The sequence below is a fragment of the Excalfactoria chinensis genome, chromosome 1, assembly GCF_039878825.1.
Source record: "Excalfactoria chinensis isolate bCotChi1 chromosome 1, bCotChi1.hap2, whole genome shotgun sequence".
Lineage (NCBI taxonomy): Eukaryota > Metazoa > Chordata > Aves > Galliformes > Phasianidae > Excalfactoria > Excalfactoria chinensis.
The window spans coordinates 51000174-51017742 of NC_092825.1; the positions used below are offsets into that span (position 1 = coordinate 51000174).

A 17569-nucleotide genomic window follows, 5' to 3' on the forward strand; every position below is an offset into this window, starting at 1 on the left:
TGGGAGAAAATAAACGGGAAGGAAGACAGCCCAGGACTGCTACTTATGCATGTGAAATAGAGGCAATTAATTTATACACATTTGCTGCCATTAGGAGGGATCGTTACGAGCTGACCCTGCACACCTGCCCTTTGGGGCAGCCACACAGGGACTTTCAACAGGTGCTTCCCTCAGGGAGGAATTGCAGCATTGGGATCTCTAATAGCAAATTGTATCACAGCTTTAAACACAAAAACTTCCACACGTATGCACAAGTGTGCAGGATCTCGCAGACACGCGTGAGCATGTTTTAATACAAACATAGTAAAAAGCTTACGGAGGTCTCCACTGCCTTCATCCACACCACATTCTCTTCCTGCTCTTGCTATCTATGGGATCGCTCAGCCATCAAATACCCTTTATGCTATCCATCCTCCTAACCCGAGTGTCAGCAGTGCGATCGCCTCGGCCGCCGGGCTGCTGGGCTCCAGCAGGGCCGGATCGTACGGGGCATTCATTTCCAGACACAATGAAACCAATGGAAAATCCAGTGCAGATGCGAGGAAACAGACAAACGGGTGAACTCAGAAAATTCACAGACCTCCAGGCTCACGGAATTGTGAGCTAATTATTTGGACTTTAATGTCACATCAAGTATCCCCCAAAGGACTGACCCTATATTTGTATTGGTTACACGACAGCCCGCTGTGGCTCTCAAGGCTTTGTTACAAAGCCCCACGCCTTGGCTGTATTTAAGGCCGCCTCTTCAAAAGTCCCTATCTGAAGAGGCACTAATGTTTCCCCACCGCACGCAGCCCGGTGCTCCCAAGATGTCATCTATTTTACCGCGGCAAAACCCTACGTATTGAAATGGCGTCCCAGGGGATGTGCCCCTTCCGACTGCTCCAACTTGCATAACACTTGTAAACTAAGCTCAAAAAACGCAAAAGCGCTTCCATTTGGAGACGCTGCTGATTGTGTGGGTGTGCAAACCTTCCTCCTCGGTGACAGCACCAGTGGCTGGAAAGCAGCCTGTTTTTCCACCAGCAAACAAGCCGACAGTGCTGATGGGAGCACTGAGCTGTGCTTGAGGGCAGCGTCGCAGTGACTTTCTGTGGGACAGCTCTAATGCACAGCGCAGGGATCTCACAGCACACAGCAATCTCCTCTCACCACTTCCAGAAGTGTGGGGCCATCGGGGCTGTGTGGCTCTCAGTGCAGTCCCACGGGCAAAAGTTTCAGCTGCCTGAAGCTGGAGCCCCTTCTTTAATGAAGCTTTCACCCAAATAAAATCTTGAGGGCTGCGAGCTCTAAACTGTGACTTAAGTAAACGAAATAATTTCCTGCAGCTGTCCAGCTATTCTTATGTAAAATCTGGTTTCAGTTCTTCCTTTTCATCCCTTTACGGAGCTTTCCTTTAAGGCAGGTAAAGAGCAGACCGCGGAGCAGTGAAAGTCATGCAGTTCTACCTCCTGCTGTATTTTAGAATTCAGATGGGTAAACTGTAAAACCATCCCCCTGTCAGATTTCGAAGGCAAACTTCTTTGCTCGAGAGAATTCCGGCCAACTCACAAAGCCCTACAAAGCCCCTCAGCCTGCCCAACGTCTGGAATGCACCCTCAGGAGCAGGGAGCAGCACAGCACTGGGACGGCCGTGAGCTGTGGCCCTGCTCCTGCTGCCAAGGAGCGGGCCCAAATGCAGCGAGCAGGAAACAAAATGGTTTAGCCGCGTTTTGTTTTGTTCCATTTCTTTCATGTTAAACCACATAAGATGTGAAAGTACATGAGAGAAATAGCCAGGTTCAGTTACATTAAGAACCGGCAGTGCTTCTGCTGCGCGTTTGCATCGTATCGAGTTTAGAATTCAAACCAACTAAAGGATCATCAGCAGGTGACAGATCCTGTAGGCAAATTGCAGAGCGGCAAATGACTTGTTTTCATTTTCTGCAACAAACACAAATTGCAGTTTGGGTTGCCTGAGAGCTCGTAAGGAAACAAAAACAACAGCAACTTCCTCTTTATCTAATAGTAAACTGCGCTGCGACCAGTGAAGCAAACAATTTTCAGCAGCAAAAGAAACCGCTCATTTGGATAAAAAAGAAAGCAAAAATAAAACTCAGACCTTGGGCTGCACGCTTCAGTGTTACAGATGAGTTCTAAATTGTCCCAACTGCTTTTCCTGCCAGCTCTGAACCTTCCACTACCAGCAACGGTGGTTTCATGAACCGAAGCGAACGATGAAGGCCATTCATTCCCAGCTGGGCGCTGGGTCCCGCTGCAGCGGCAGGCTGATGGCCGCCCAGCACCGTGCTGGTGTGCTGCAGGAGAGACCTGCAGCACGGAGCTCTCCGAGGGCCTCATCCCATCCTCCCGACAGCACTGTAGGGCTCTCTGCTGAGTTCACGGGCTTTGGGACTGCTCTGGAGGCTCAGCTCCATGTCCCATCCAGGCAGCACTCTGAAACCAGAGGTGTCCCTGTCCGGCTATGGAGTATGGAGCCTCTGCCCGATGGCCACGGGACATTATGAATTATTATTATTTCGAGATAAAGCATTAGGGAGAAATTAAAACCCGAGGGATTTTTTTTTTTTTCTTTCGATGAAGCCATATTTCTCCGCGATGCGAAAGGATCTTTACATAACAACTGCAACTCGGGAGAAAAGCTAATTGGATTAAGTCCTCTGAAAGGGAGGTTAAGGTGTCTGAATGAGACAACCGCAAAGCCCCACTTCTCTTGCCATCTGTTTAGCAAGACTAAAGCGTTTTCTGATTAATATTATCTTAATCAATCATGCTGCCATTTACTACAGCCGCGCTGAACTCAAGGAACGGACAGTACGGAGCCTCTGCCCGAGGACGGGCGATGCCGAGCGCAGGGCTGGGGAACGTATTGCCTGCTCTGGTGTTTTGCTTTGGTTGTCGGTTCGGGCTGCGGTTGTTTCTCCTAAAGGCCCGTTCCTGCCGACAACGAGAACCCGCCCGCGGCGCGCTCGGCTCCGTCCCGGCAGCAGCGGAGAGAAGCGGGACAGCTCCATCCGACGCCCGTAACTCGCTCACGGGAGGGACCCGAGCGCAGTTCCCCGCGGAGCACTTTGTCCCCTCCACACCGTCGGGATATCGGCCGGGGGTGAGGGCTGAAAGAGCCCCGGGATCCCTCGGGGAGCCGCCGGGAGGCCGGGGCCGTCCCGCAGAGCCGTCGGGGAGGCGCGGGGAACCCGATCCGCTACGGGACTGCGAGTCCCGGAGACTCTGCCCAAGGAGGGAGGGAAAGAGAGAAGGAGGAGGGCTCGTGTGCCGGCGCCGGTCAGATAGATTCAAGCTGCAAAGGTTGTTTTGGCGGCTGCGTGCCGGTGCCCGAACTCCGGAGGGTTTCGGCCGCAGGAAGCCGGCGGGGGCCTTGGAGGCGGCAGGGCCCGGCTGACAGCCTCAGGGGGAACGCATGGCCCTGGGCCCTGCCCGCGGGCAGCGCCCGGCCCGACCCCGGCGCACCGCCGTGCCGAGTCGGGCCGCGCCTGGCGGCAGCGGCGGCCGTCGGGGCGCGGGTTGCGGCCCTCGGGGAGAGCATCCCTTCGACCCGCTCCTGTTCCGGCTTCTCCCCTCCTTGGGAGGCGTGAGTGAACGGGCTGAGCGGCCGGGAGTTCGGGGACCGGGAGTCCCTAGAGTTCTCCCCTTCGAGGCGCTGCCAGTCAGACGAGCCGAGCACCTCTCAACCAACTTCCCCCAATAAACCTCTCCGAAAGGCTCCCAACAAACCTAAAGCCTATAAGTAGAAGCAGAAAGGGAACGAGTTTGCCGGCCGGTAGCCCGGGGAACAGAAAGGGAAAAAGAAAGGAAAAAAAAAAAAAAGAAAAAAGAAAAAAGAAAAAGAAAAAGAAAAAAAAAAAAAGTAAAAAGGAAGAAGAAGAAGAAAGGGAAAAGCCCAGCGCTGCGTCGCTTCGGGCAGCGCAACCCCGGGGCTGCAGCGTCACGTCGGGAAGTGCTGCCCGGGGGGCCAGGGGAGGGAGGGAGGGGGCACTTACCTGTGGAGTCCATATCGGGTTCCTCCAGCAACCCACAATGCATGCTCTTCCCATGGACGGGACGGGAGCCCCAAGGTGCCGGGGTGTGCAGAGCCCCAGCTCGGGGGTGCGCGGAGAGAGGGGAGAGGGAGCGGGGCGGGAGGGAGGGCAGCGGCGGCTCGTGGGGAGGGGGAGCGCGGGAGAGGGGGACACTCCGTAATCCAGCAGGGCAAAGCCAGACCCGTCAAAATGTTTGCGGATGTTTCATGGGAAAAAGCATCATTTTATAGAAGCCCTGATGGGAGAAATGTCATTGATAGGCCAGCCAGCCTGATGAATGGCTGCTACTCAGATGGGGATGTGGCAAGGCTCAATGTGAAGCCCATTGTGATGCTGTTTTGAATAAGAAAAGCTTTCCTCCAAAAAGGGGGGCCTTAGATCTACGCAATCCCAACACTTCGACTTCCCTCTTCTATTAGAGCATTAGAAACGTTTTTCTTATTTAAAGTTCCAGCGGCCTTTCCACTCCTCCCTTCCCCCCGGCCCCCACCCAGCTCCTTTTGGCTCATTACAGCCCCAGATCAAAATCGCCTCCGATCTTCCAACGGGCGCGGGGCTGCTGCGCTCCTCGGGGCGCGGCCGGGCGATCAGCGCCCGCTCCCCTCCTCCTCGGCTTCCTCGTGGCTTCCCCGACGCCCCTCATGGGGCGGGGGCGAGGGGGGGGTTAAGCAAAAGGGGCGACGTGTGTGGGTAGAGAAGGAGCCGGGGGGAGACGATGCCAGCGTCCCGCCGGGCGGTGCCGGGGTAGCTCCGGGCCGGGGCTTCGCGTCCCCGGAGGGAAGAGCACGGGGAGCCGCCGGGCAACACGGGAGTCGGAGCTTCTCCTCGAGGGAGCGGGGATCCGTCCCGCTTCGGGGTGAGGGAGGAGAGGCTGGGAAAAGTTGGTGATTCTGCAGGCGGCTGTGTGTGCTGGAAGTGGAAGTAAAAGTGCAAAGCTGGGGCTGTGATAAAAGTGGCTGGTCCGGGGAAGGAAAAGCTGTGATTAGAATATGAATAGAGCTCCAGGAGAGGAAGAGAAAGGGGGATTATAGCTGAATTACTTTGACCATGGACAGAGCCAACATTTTCCACTCTTCTCCCCCTCTCCCCTCCCAACACCCAGACTGCCCCCTCCTTCTCCCCCCCCCTTCCCTCTGCCCGTCGGTTTGCGGGGCTTTTTTATTTCTTTTTCCCTTTTTTCTTCTAACACCACAAACCCGCAGCAAAACAAGCGGTGAGGTGGCTGAACGGGGCCTGAGGGACGGCGGAGCCTGAGGGACACAGCCGAGCGTTCAAACACGGGCCCCGGCCGGCCCGCCCCGCTAGGCCTCGCCCTACGCTCAGTCAGAGGCAGCCTGGAGGCCCCGAGACACCTGCAAGGACAGAGAGCTCGGACGGAGCCCAGGAAAGGACTTCGCAAGAAGCAGCGCTTGCCTCAGGAGCGGCCCTCGCTTCTGCAAGCTGCCAGGGCCCTGCAGCAGGTACTCCCCGCTCCTGGGAGGTCGGCCTGTAAAGGAGCTGCTTCTGTGGGGCTGATGGTCCCATAGAACGAAGTGTGTGTGAACACGGGGATGTGCTCTTTCTAGGGTGGGATTCCACTGGGAGTCAACGCAGGCTGGATGGCTGGAGGCTCATCTTGCTCTTCAGCAGGGTGTATGCTCCCCACCTGTCCAGATTAATTCCTGTCCTTACGTTCATGTGTCAGCGTTGCCATCTTCCCGCTTACCTAATCCTGAGTGTGACACATCACTCTGGTGTCCTTCCACAGCTCGGCATTGGTTGGGTTGTGCTCTCATTTCTAACGTAATCTAATCTAATGCTGATGCGTTAGGATTTCCCATGTGGTTCTCAGCAGAGGACATCATTCCTCTAAAAGAGTGGGGCATCTCCTCCCATGAAAGTCTGGTTAACCTTGGAAGTTTGCAGATGGGAAGACCGCAAAGCGCTGGCTTTTTTCAATGGTGTCAGCTGCAGGATTGGATTTGATACTGAGTAAAGGGCAGGTCTTGGCAAGAATGCAGAAACTACCATTGGGGATTTTCGCTCTGGATTCTTGTCTATGCAGAACATGGACAAACCATGAAGGCAACAGGATAACCCTACACTGCCTCAGTGAGGTGTTTTCAGGGGAGAGAGGCTGTGTCACTATAGTGAAAAGGAGAAACGCCTTTGTTGAAGAAAGGTGAATGTGTGCTTGGAGTGTGGGTGCTTGGAGAGAAGGGAAGGGTCATGGAAGGGTCATCGAAGGGCAGGGAGGGTATCCACCTAAAATCCAATAGTTGGAGCTCTTTTGGAAACGGGTTTCCATGAGTATCCTCCATTCTGCAGCCATTTGTCGCAGTGGGCTGCAGCCACACCAACTTGCCTTGTCATAGGATGTTCCTCATGATGGTAGTAGACCCCAAACAGCAGTTCTATACCCCAGCATAAACACTTTGGGAGTAAGCACCAAGGAGCAAGGGCAGTTTCAATGAGCAGTTGGGGAAGAAGCCAAAGGGAAGTGAGAGCTATCTATTAATTCAGCCGTAACACCCAAGGTAGGCTGAAGTTCTAGGCAAGTTTTCTCTTGGATTAGCAAGAACTTGTGTTAGTTTTAGTAACGAGTGTGAATGTCTTGTGAACAGTTGTATCAAACGGTGTCAGCATTACCAAGGACCTAGAATGAATGACTCAGAGGACCCTTTTGGGTCCCCAGCATCTCAGCTGTACAGAGTAAGACTTGGTTATTTTAGCAGTGGCTGCAGTCTGTGAGTTGTTTCCTATTTTCTTGCTTGCCTAAGCCTGCCGCCTCCACCCCAGAATGAACAAACACTGCTCACTTTTCCAGCTCTACAGCTGTTTTTTCCCTTTCTTTACTTACTTGGAAAATCCCACGGAAGAAAAAAAGGAGGATCTTGTTTACGTGCTGGCTTCCCTTTCCCGGTTACCTTTCTTATCCACACAGGAAATGTTCGCTTTATTTTACATATATTAACACCCCTTGGGAAGCAATACACATAGGTGAAGGACAGGATATGGAGTCAACTGACAGAAGGCTTCAGGAATCAACTCTCGTGTGTGTGTACTTGGGTGTGGGATGCTGACAGATGCAGGAACTGAGGAACATCAGAAGGCATCCTGGGTAAACACACACACAGCGATCCCTTCAAAAGGCTTTCACTGGCATAAGCACGGAGAGAAAGTGGCTGGGGCAGGCACATATGCAAGTAGCTGGGAGAAAACCATCAGAAGAGCTGAGGCATGCAAGTGATGGATTGCACGTGCATTGGGCAAGGGGGTGCCTTCTTTTTACATTGAATGAAAAGTAACGTTAATTGCAGCTGGCTTGCTGGAACTGGAGAGATGTCCGAAGCCAACTTTTGTTGAAGATGAGTGTAGGTCAACCTTAACTGATCTGCTTTTATTAATGCCTGTGAAAGGAAATTTGCTCAGCTGCAGTTCCTGGGTTTAGAAAGAACTGCAGTGCCAGTATTGCCAGAAGGGACTATGCAAAACAACTTGTTCACACTGGTCAGCTTCAACCTGCACGGGGGGGGGGGGGGGGGGGGGGGGGAGGGGGGAATTCACTCTTCAGGTGTGGGTGACATCAGTGTCTATAGGAGTCCAGAAGTACTCCTGCATCTAGGGCTGCTGCTCAGAAGGAGTCCCTTGCTGACTTCAGTATGAGGAAAGGGCAAGGAGTCATCAATTTCTGAGCTTACACCAGATTTAGCTGGCTTTTGTTGTGCGTGGCTGGTATTAGTTACCAGAGGATTTGTACTGTGCGTTGGAAGAAGAGCCAGCCCTAAAAGCTATTATAGACAACAGACACAGAAAAAGATCCATTCCAGACTGCCGAACAACTGGACGTGAAGCCGTCATATCCTCTTAGACGACTGACTGATAATGAGTTTCTTTTGATCCTCCTGGAGCACAGAGCATTACCGTCAGTGCCTGCCGGTGACTGGCAGGCTGAGGCTTGAATGCAGTGTTAAGTTTTCAATTTGCTATGAATTAAAGGTAAAACCATTTCCATTATCAGAATGGAATTTAGCAAGAAACAAGAACAGTACTGGTTAGCGCGTTACTTTACTTTGCTCCTTAGTTGTTGTGTTATTTTTTCTGTTCATTATGGTTTGATATTTGTTAAGTCTGAGTGAACAGTAACTGTCGTGCACTGTCTGAAACTGAAAAGCATATGCTTAGGTCAAGCAGCTCCCTGAAACTCATGGTAAGGAAGAAGTCACTGCTGCTGTTAGCAGGGAGTTGTTTTTCATTTGGAACCAACACACCGTTAATACACTGACTGGGACAAGGGGACAAAGACACGCAAAATAAAGCTATGAGCAAAATACCACTTGGTCTTTGCAAACACCTCAGAGGCACCTGCCTCGGGAAATACAGGAGTAAAATAGTAGCTGTAATTAGGAGAAACACACAGTTACTGTTTCCCGGCCCCGCACAGCAGCAGGATGCAAGGAGCGATGGCCTGCTCGCAACCTCGGAAGGGTTTCTCTGAAGATGGAACAAAGGTCCAAATTCACTCAGAGTGGCCAACAGGAATCACTGCCGTTGACTTTTACGAGACAGGAATTAAGCCGTATAAATTGCTTTTCAAAAATCCCAGCTGCAATAACATGTAACAACGTGTCATCTCTGATGGGAGTTTGGAGAAGGTTTAACCAAGTTCTGGTGTTCCCAGAGACACACGTTCATATGCATCTATGGCAAAGAGCGTGCACGTGTCCTGTGAGTCTGTGTGGTGAGTTCTTAAATGACTGCCAAGAGGCAGAACTGATTCACTGGCTGATTCCAGCATCCATTATTACTCTGAGGAGGAGATACTGACCAGGTCCACAGTCACCAGCTGGAGCAAGGTTGGTGAAGCAGCCAGTCGTTACTCTTGCGCCCTTCTACCCCTTCCCAAAGAATGATTTTCCCCACTCAAAGTGGGTAGAAACATTCCACGGGAAGGACAGACCCAAACCAGGCATGCTCAAGTTTCTAGGAGCATTCAGGTCTAAAACACGGGTCAATTTCCTAAAGGCTTCTGAGCCTTAGACATAGAAACTGGAATGCAGATCTTCACTGTGCCTTGCACACATTAAGCTTCCCAGCGCTGGTCCAGATAATAGCAAAGAGTCACCATCTGGCTGGATTTTACGGTTTGATGAAGTGCTCAGTTTTAAGGCAAGCACGTGTCTGGCACCTGGGGACTGCAGAGTCCTGATCCCAGTTCTGGCATGGTCTTTCTGTGGCCCTGGGCAAGTCACGTCCTCTTTGGAGGAGGGAATTCATCAAGTGCCCCATGGCCCCACTGAACCAGCAATGGGCCGTTAAAACAATCCTCAGCTCCAAGTGAGGAGCGGTTGGCTGGGGGGCCTTGCAGCAGTGCCAAGCCAGCTCCATGCTACAGCCCAGAGCTGCTGGTCCTGGGGCACAGCCGAGACCCTGTGCTGCTCCTGCAGGGCCCTGCACAAGGCATGTGAGCTCAGGTAGGTTGTTCCAGGGCTTGGAAGTGTACAGGCTAGAACCAGCCTAGTCCTCAGATCCTTGCACAGGGGAAACACTGGTAAGTTTTCAGCCCTTCTAGTTTGGTTTGGTCTGCACAATGACATTTATTGCTGCAGTCGGACTCTACAGGTGTGTTCTGAGCAGGGTTTACAAACCAATTTGCAGAAATACAGCACTGTTTATTAGTTTGCCATTTGTTATCACTAAACAACGACACGCTCTTCAGACTTCTAACTTACTCCCATATTACTATAAACCACAGATGTTTTCTATTTATGAGTAAGAAATCCCAAGTAATGTCACAGCAGTAATTTCTCATCATCATAGGTCTATTTTTTGTTGGTTTTCCTCCTATTTTTTTAAAGCAGCATGTAACTAGGGAGCCCATGGAATTCAAAGCCCTCCTTGCTGCATGCTCAAGCTTCTTTGCAAGCAAAGCTCTTACCAAGATATGGACATTACAAACAAAACCTATTTATTTTCTACATCTTAAAATTATTAAATCCTCGTATACCTGTATTTCATATTGTAACCTCCCTGAATGCCAGAATTGGCCAGTCTGGTTTCATTTGTCTTTATAGTTTCCTTGTTCATATGTTTGGAAATATTTACCTTCAAAAAAGAAAGAAAGAAGCTTTAAAGGGTAGGCAAACGACTGAGTGAGGCTGTTTTTCTGACCTCTAAACAATACTTTACCCACAACTCCACAAACAGCTGGAAGACCTGTGCTTTTTCTGCCCCCTCCTTGACTTGATTCTACTTCTCACACCAGCTGAGTGCAGCTAAACACAGCTGCTGGTGGAAGGGGTAGCTTTTAGCACCTGTGTTTTGAAATAATAACTACTGAATTCTATTCCAAAAATACTCCTGCCATTTGATAGCATTGAATCCTTAACTTGCAAAGTAAACAGGAACTTATGATGTGTGGAGTTAGGTATCTCTTCCCACAGCAGCACACGCCTCTGGAAGCGGGCTGTATTCTGTTCAGTTCAGTTGGGACTAACGCTGGTGACCTTCAAGTTGAACAGCACTTGGAGTAGAAAGCCTCTCCTGGAGGCTAACTGGTGAGACAGAAAGAAGTTGCAGAAGAATGAAAGAAAGAAATGTTGGCAATTTTCTAGCCACAGGTTCTCCTGCTAATGCCTTCAGATTTTGTTCAGAATACTGAGTCTCTTTCAGCAAAGGTCTTTCATGGAAGGGTTGATCTGAGGAAGCCTACTTACAGCAATACAGCCCTTAGCTGGCATGAGACCTCTTTGTGAAGGCACTCACTGTATAAAAAGGGGGGGAGGGGAGGTTGGCTAGGAAGATAATTGAAAGGATTGCAAAGATGAGGCTCACCAGAGGAAAGCAGTGTGACAGCTGTGGGATTCTGAGGATATATTTTACTCCATTAGTCTCTGTGTTGTAATTTGCCCTGTCTGCAGTAGGAATCCTTCACTGAACTGCCTCTTTAACTACTGCTCAGTTTCTGCTGCTGGTTTTGCACTGCTTATTCTACTGCAAAGAACTTAACTGCGAGTGCGTTATGAAGGAACACAGGCATCTTCTCCAAGAGAGGCAAGTAGTAAAAACTGGGATTTCAGTTCAAATCTGCAGGCACATAAACTCACAGATTCAGGCAAGATGGCAATAACGTGTGAATGAAACTGATCAAGGTATCAACAGAGCTGTTCACAGTGGATGGCCCTCCCTTGCTCCTAGACATGTCTAGTTTCTGTGTTCTGCTGAATGCACCCACTGCTAAAACTGCACCCGGCTTCCTAAACTACCACAGAGGATTTCCTTTACTCTCACAAGATCTTCTCAAAAACTCTTGCCATGCTTTCATCAGCATGAGGTAAAACAGCCGCAAGGTCCCCCCTTCAGGGCTGCACACAGATCTGTACTCTCAACAGGGTTACATGGGAGCACACTACTTTGCTCTTCATCTCTGCTGTGTCTGCTTGAATTTCTGCAGGTGTAATTGCATGCGTTGATTAGTCTTGATAACGCCCTGCAGCTCAGACCTCTTAAACCAGATCACTTAAAAGAGGACTGGCTAGCCTTTATCCTAAGAGTAGCTTCCTTGCGCCAAGTCAACACTTCTCCCACCAACACGCTAAAGCCTGTGAGGCTCACTCCCTCTGGTGGTACACCCGAGCCTCAGTTTGGCAATCAGGGAGCAAAGCAAAGTGTGTTAATTTGGTTGGGGCTGTTGGTTATCCCCTTCCCCCAGTAGCTTGCAAATGACACTTTTTGGTTTATCATCATAAATAACCCAGAGCTGTTCAGAACTTGGTAGAGGTGCTTCAAGAGCTTTTCCAGTCCAAACGTGCTGTGCTGAGATCTGCGTTGCCAGCAGTCCTACTGAAAAAAAGATGGAGAATAAAATCTTCCCCTTTCAGATTTTGTTTGTAGCTTGAGACCCAAAACTGCTAGTTTACATATTTTGTTAGCAGCTTATGAAGGATGTCTGTTCAAGCTGGTACTCATTTGTGCTTCCTGTGCAGCTAAGATAACAGCAGCAACATGACTGGCATAGTCGCCTCAGGATCAGCATCCACAGTTCAGCTGTATGAAGAGGCAGAGGGCACCTCAGGACTTTCGCAGTCAATGTTCTGCATTCTGACTGATGTAGCGTGGTGTATTTCTCTCAGGCACCTGAATGGGCACATACTTCCTCCTGACTTCAGTTAAAAAGGTAAACGTGCTTTCCTAAGAAAGGACTCAGGAGAGTTTATGGTTCTAAGTGAACTCCTGGTTCATCTGCTGCTTTAGGTCTCTTTAGACCTTGTATACCATTAAAAAGAATCACCTAAAAATGACTATTTCAAATCTTCTAGGAGGTGTTCTTTCATATCTTTAAGACTGACTAATGGATGCTTTAATAACATGCTTTAGGGCTAGCAAAATGTTTCAGACATTACGAGAAGGCTTCACCATCCTTACGCAACACAGCACCACAAATTCAGGCACTATTATTTAAAACATTTATTAGCCTTTCGTATTCCATCAGTCTGTAAAACGTGTTTTTAACCTCTCTGAATAGGATGTGCCCTGCAGGCAGCTCACGCCCTTGTCCAGCAAAACATTCTTCCTAACAAAGTAAGGGGTTGCTACATCCTTGAAAGGGATGTATGTGCTTTGCTGGATTCATTCCACCACTCCCACGCGCCTTGTTCGCTATGACTAGTAAATGCTTTCAGAACTACTCCTAGCGGATGTTACTGATGAAGTGTCTTCTGCCAACTTAAAACAGGTAGAATACACACGAAAGATTTCCTACAACTGGTCTGCACCTCCTTCTGCCCACTTAGGTTTTAGAGTTACTCCTGTTCACCGAAAAATCTTCCAGATAGATAGGCTGGATTTCAATTTATACAAAGTACTTTTTCTCTTCTTTTTCTTGTTCATTCGTTGTACTTAGCTAGTTTTAGCCTAGGTATGATATTCATCGACTGCAGTTCTTGGAATAAGAGTTTACAGGCATAAGGTATCCGCAGAGAAGACACGTGGCATGATGATTTGCAGTAATGGCACCTACGGAAACAAGAAAAAAGAAAGTCAGAATTTATGCACAAAACTTTGCAGAAAAGAGCAGTTGCCACCATCCACCATTTTCACTTGCATCTAAACACTGCCTTTCTTCCCAAGAAGGAGCCGAGTGCTTGAGACGCATTAGCACTTAAGGCAGTCACAATCTAAGGCTCTTAAATCAAACTGAATGAAGTCAGCAAGAGCTTCCTGTTAAACCTGCACTTTTCTTTTGGACAAGAATCACGGTGCTTAGCAGCTATCAGGACCGACTTCTACTACTTCTTCACCACTTGCATAACTGCCAACAAATACTCGACATTACGTAATGAGAAAGAAGGTGAACAGAACAAAGTGTTTCTGAAACATGACTCATGATTTAGTTTCCATCTTGTAGATAGTCACAAAAAAGAGGCAGGAAGAATGAATGGTCACATTTAGTTGGGACTTTTTTTTCTCCCCCTTATTCACAACATTACCCTATGCTGCCTCAAACCAATCCACATTCCTATAGCTCAGAACAGGAGCATCTCTCTCCTTAGGTCCCTCTGTAGAAACAGCAAAATCTTCTGCAGAGATGGAGGTCTGGTAAACCTGCTTCAATGCATGGATTTCGCACTCTTTACTCAAACAAATCTGGGAGAAAGTTTTTCCATTTTATTCTGTTTCGTACCTCTGTAATTCCTTATTTTCTTGTATTCTTCATCTTCTGGCTTTGGAGAGTTGATTAAGCCAGACCTTTGGGAACACAGAGGTCCCAGCACTTCCCTAATGGTCTATCAAAGCTCTCTTTCTGCTTTTATATTTCATATTTATATTCTCGGTATTATGTCATGACAGTCTAAAGTTCCAAGCAGCAAAGTTGCTACACGCTTCTGTGGTACAGAATGAGTCTAAGAACAAACATCTGCAATAAAGCCAATGCTTTAGTCACTTGTTTCTGCTATCAGTGACCTTGACCTAGAGCCTGAAGGAGTCACTGCAGCCAGATCTAGTACAGCTGGTTCATGTTAAGCAAGATTCTTGGTTATGCAGCTCACCACTGTAACTCACCATTAGTCCTTCCACAGTTACTCTTCCCTAACTATACTACTTCTCTTTAATGGACATACTTCCCCAAGAGATGTCCTCATGCTCCATAATTGGGGTATTTTTTTTTTTCCTCTTGAAACTCATCTAAGTTTTGACAACTAATGGTACAGAAGATTTAATTACATTTCTCTAGTTTATGATGAGGAATGAGGCTTCAGGTAACTGGTCTGACTTCACCTAGATCTGACTACAGAGATTAAGAGGTTAGTAGGCTGAGCTAGGTGCTCCCTAGAACACGCTTTTCCTCTGCACTGAGGAGAAGCATTAGAATCATAGAATCACAAGGTTGTAAAGGACCTACAAGATCATCTAGTCCAACTGTCCACTACCACAAGCCACTAAACCATATCTCGTAGCTCCTCATCGATACGCCTCATGAACACTGCCTGGGATGGCGACTCCTCCACCTCCCTGGGCAGCCATTCCAGTGCCTGACCACTCTCTGAGAGAAAAAATTACAGCTGGCATGCCTTAAGTCAGAACAGATATCAATTACAGGTTCATAACTATTAACTTGGTCCAAATTTATTGTGATAGCTGTGATGGCTGTGTTTTTTTGGAGAGTGAAGCAGCACAAACAGGAGCAATTTTTGACAACAGCAAATAGCAATCAATTGTATCCCCCCGCCCCCCAGAAAAAATGAAAACAAATGAAAAAGACACTTTGCAAGCCCTGGAAGCTCAATGAGTCATGACTTTTCTGTTTAGCAGAAGTCTAGTGTTTGATTACAGCAGCTGTCTAGAGTTTGATTACAACAGCTAGTGGCTGAGGAACCCAGACTACTCACTGCACCACACATGAATCTAGACCCTTCTGGGCCTGTTTTGTATGTGCACAGAGATCATCAAGAAAGGTTACAAGATACAGTGTGCACAAATTCTATGTTACCGTCAAACAGAGGTCATAGAAATTGAAGTATCCAAGAGACCCATTTGATCCTAGGATTGCTGCTACACTGTACGGGAAAAGGCAATAGTGCCAGAACTGGTCTTAAGATTTTAAAATGCCCAGACAAAAAAAGAGTAACTTCTCATCATCAAAGAAGGACCAAATTTCATTCAAGGAATTCAGTGCATAACTGTAACACAGCAAAGCTAAAGGATTTGCACACAGCTGGTTTTGTCACAGTAAGCTTCTACCTGTACCTTTTATGGGGACAAATTCTGCCTCTGCCACAACAGTGCCCTTCCCCTATGAAAAGTACCAGTTCAGGCCCCAACACTGATGCACTGTTACTGTGCTGCAGAAAGACATACCCAACTGCTAGTCCTTGTCTGGGAGAACATATCTTCCTGCAGACAATTGTCCTTAATGGCATCCACCAAACAATATGTTTCTACAGGGTTTCTCACAGCAATGTCTGATTAGTGCTGTAATCACTGACAAGGCCAGTAGGGAAGACGTGAGTTTCTTTTAATGACTGTCTCTTCTGTGATGCTCATTATAGGGTCACTTGCTTTGGCTACTGGTAGGTACAGCATATTACATAGCAGAATCTACCTCTTTTTGATTACTCCTGCACTTCAGACAGCTTTTCACAGACCTCAACTGCAAGAATGCCTCGCTCTGTCTGAGTTTCTTTCAGTTATTTTAAAAACGTATTAAACTTTGTTATGCAATGAACTTCAAAATAGAAAGCATTTTGATTAACGATCCCCTAAAAACAAAGTATAACACTATCTCTCATGTTTAAATTCCCAATCCTCTTCAAGGTGCTTTCATTGAATCCAGTCTCTGAAATCCCATCTTCAAGATCTGTGCTAAAAGCCAAGGCCTTCTAAGAAGAATTGTACTACATCTGCATGATGGTATTTTTAAGGCAGTGCATTACACAGTGAGAAGCAGCTGTTTAAATTCATGCATGCCTTTCCTTCCTGGCAACTTCCTTCAACTCTTAGTTGTGCTGCAGCAGTTTTAAAATACCTGAATTGGAAAGAGCCTAAAAGAGCCTAAAAATGTTTATTGCACAAAAGCCAGCAGGGCAATATTCAACTAAATATCACCAACCAAGACAGGCCATACAGAAAGCAGGCTCTGTCTGTACTCCTGCTCCATAGGGAACTGAAATCCTACTGGTATTAGCAAACATGGTGATTTCTTTCTGGTCAGATACGCTTCTGAAGAAAGATCTGACCACAGCAAGAAAGGGTAGCTGTCACTTCTATGTCTATAAACTGAAAACATGCCTTACTTTCTTACGTATCACAGAAAAATTACTCCCCAAGAACCAAAGTAAAGCCCAACGTCCTGCCTCTCCCAATTGACATTGATATCCAAGATCCTGCAAGCTTCCAATACTACTAGGAAACATTTAGAAATGAATCTCTCCTCCTGCCCATGACTCCTCATCTTCCCCAACACACAAGCACTGAAGTGACTTGCAACTTGAACACACACAGTTGGTATTTTCTTCCCTTCATCATGGGACTCCTGGCCAAGGGCGAAGTTCTGTCTCATAGAGGCACATTTACTTTCTCTGTAACACGTTGATTTATGTACCTTAGAGTTATGAGGGCTATCTTGAAAGTAGGAACACATATGAAAGATGCCACATGTACAGAGTGAGGAAGTGTAACCTACAAAAGGCACTGCAGTTAGACAACTTACCAGCCAGAGTATCCCAGCAAGCCACACTGCCCACAAACATCCACTTCAAAGGCATCACTTGAAATCATCAGTCTTTCCAGTAACAGCATGCTGGCTCCATAACCTATCAGACAATCCCGTTCCATCTCTCCAAGACGTAAACCACCATCACGGGATCGACCTTCAGTGGGTTGCCTTGGAAATAAATATTAGAAAAATGCAGTAAGTATTTCAGAACACAGGTTCCACCACCTTAGGAATACCTGCTTCCAAACTGCAGGAATGGTATAGTATCATCAGACAACAACATTCTACAAACCAGTGCTGCTCATCTCACAAATGTTATTCACATTGAAGCATTTCATCTTTGCTCCTGCACTGGCAACGTGATGCAGTTCTGTGAGCAACAATTGCAGTGTCAGGCCATGACTTTACCTCATGGAATGTAGCTGAGCAAGCAAAAAGAAACAGTATCCAAGAAGAAAACTTTAACAACCACATGCCTGGATAGTGTTGATACTGTTGTTTTGCTGAAACACATACTGTATTTTATAGTTATCTAGTTGAAACGACATTCAGCAGTTAATGAATGAGTTATCAAATTAATATCTGAGTTGAACTACATCTAAGTGAGACTAAGCTGTTAAAATAAGACCAATTTTAATCCTAGAGATAGCATCAAAAGAAAGCAGCAAACAGCATAATCAACTACTCCCTTCTGCTGTGTGCAGAACCCATTGCTGGAATTCTGCACCTTTCTTTTTTAAGTAACAATTATCTCAATTTACTTTTTCATGTCTGATGGCTAATGAACTGATTTCAGTGCTGTATGAGCTCTCTCAACACAAACTGAAGTCTCATTTCT

At 47.6% G+C, this 17569-nt stretch overlaps 2 protein-coding genes across 5 annotated transcripts in view; both read right to left on the reverse strand.

Moving 5' to 3' along the window:
• RFX4 (regulatory factor X4) overlaps nucleotides 1-4549 on the reverse strand; it is an 86936-nt gene extending 82387 nt beyond the window's left edge. For all 4 annotated transcript variants that reach the window (XM_072335896.1, XM_072335903.1, XM_072335880.1 and 1 more), the window contains exon 1: nucleotides 3999-4549. In XM_072335896.1, the coding sequence (XP_072191997.1) occupies nucleotides 3999-4041 (43 nt within the window). In that variant the 5' untranslated portion in view covers nucleotides 4042-4549. The remainder of the gene's footprint in view (nucleotides 1-3998) is intronic.
• A 7918-nt stretch (nucleotides 4550-12467) lies between these two features.
• Nucleotides 12468-17569, reverse strand: part of POLR3B (RNA polymerase III subunit B) — a 60396-nt gene continuing 55294 nt past the window's right edge. The window contains exons 27-28 of the mRNA XM_072331900.1: nucleotides 16726-16899; nucleotides 12468-13031 (exon numbers count right to left, since the gene is read on the reverse strand). Of these exons, the coding sequence (XP_072188001.1) occupies nucleotides 12902-13031; nucleotides 16726-16899 (304 nt within the window). The 3' untranslated portion in view covers nucleotides 12468-12901. The remainder of the gene's footprint in view (nucleotides 13032-16725; nucleotides 16900-17569) is intronic.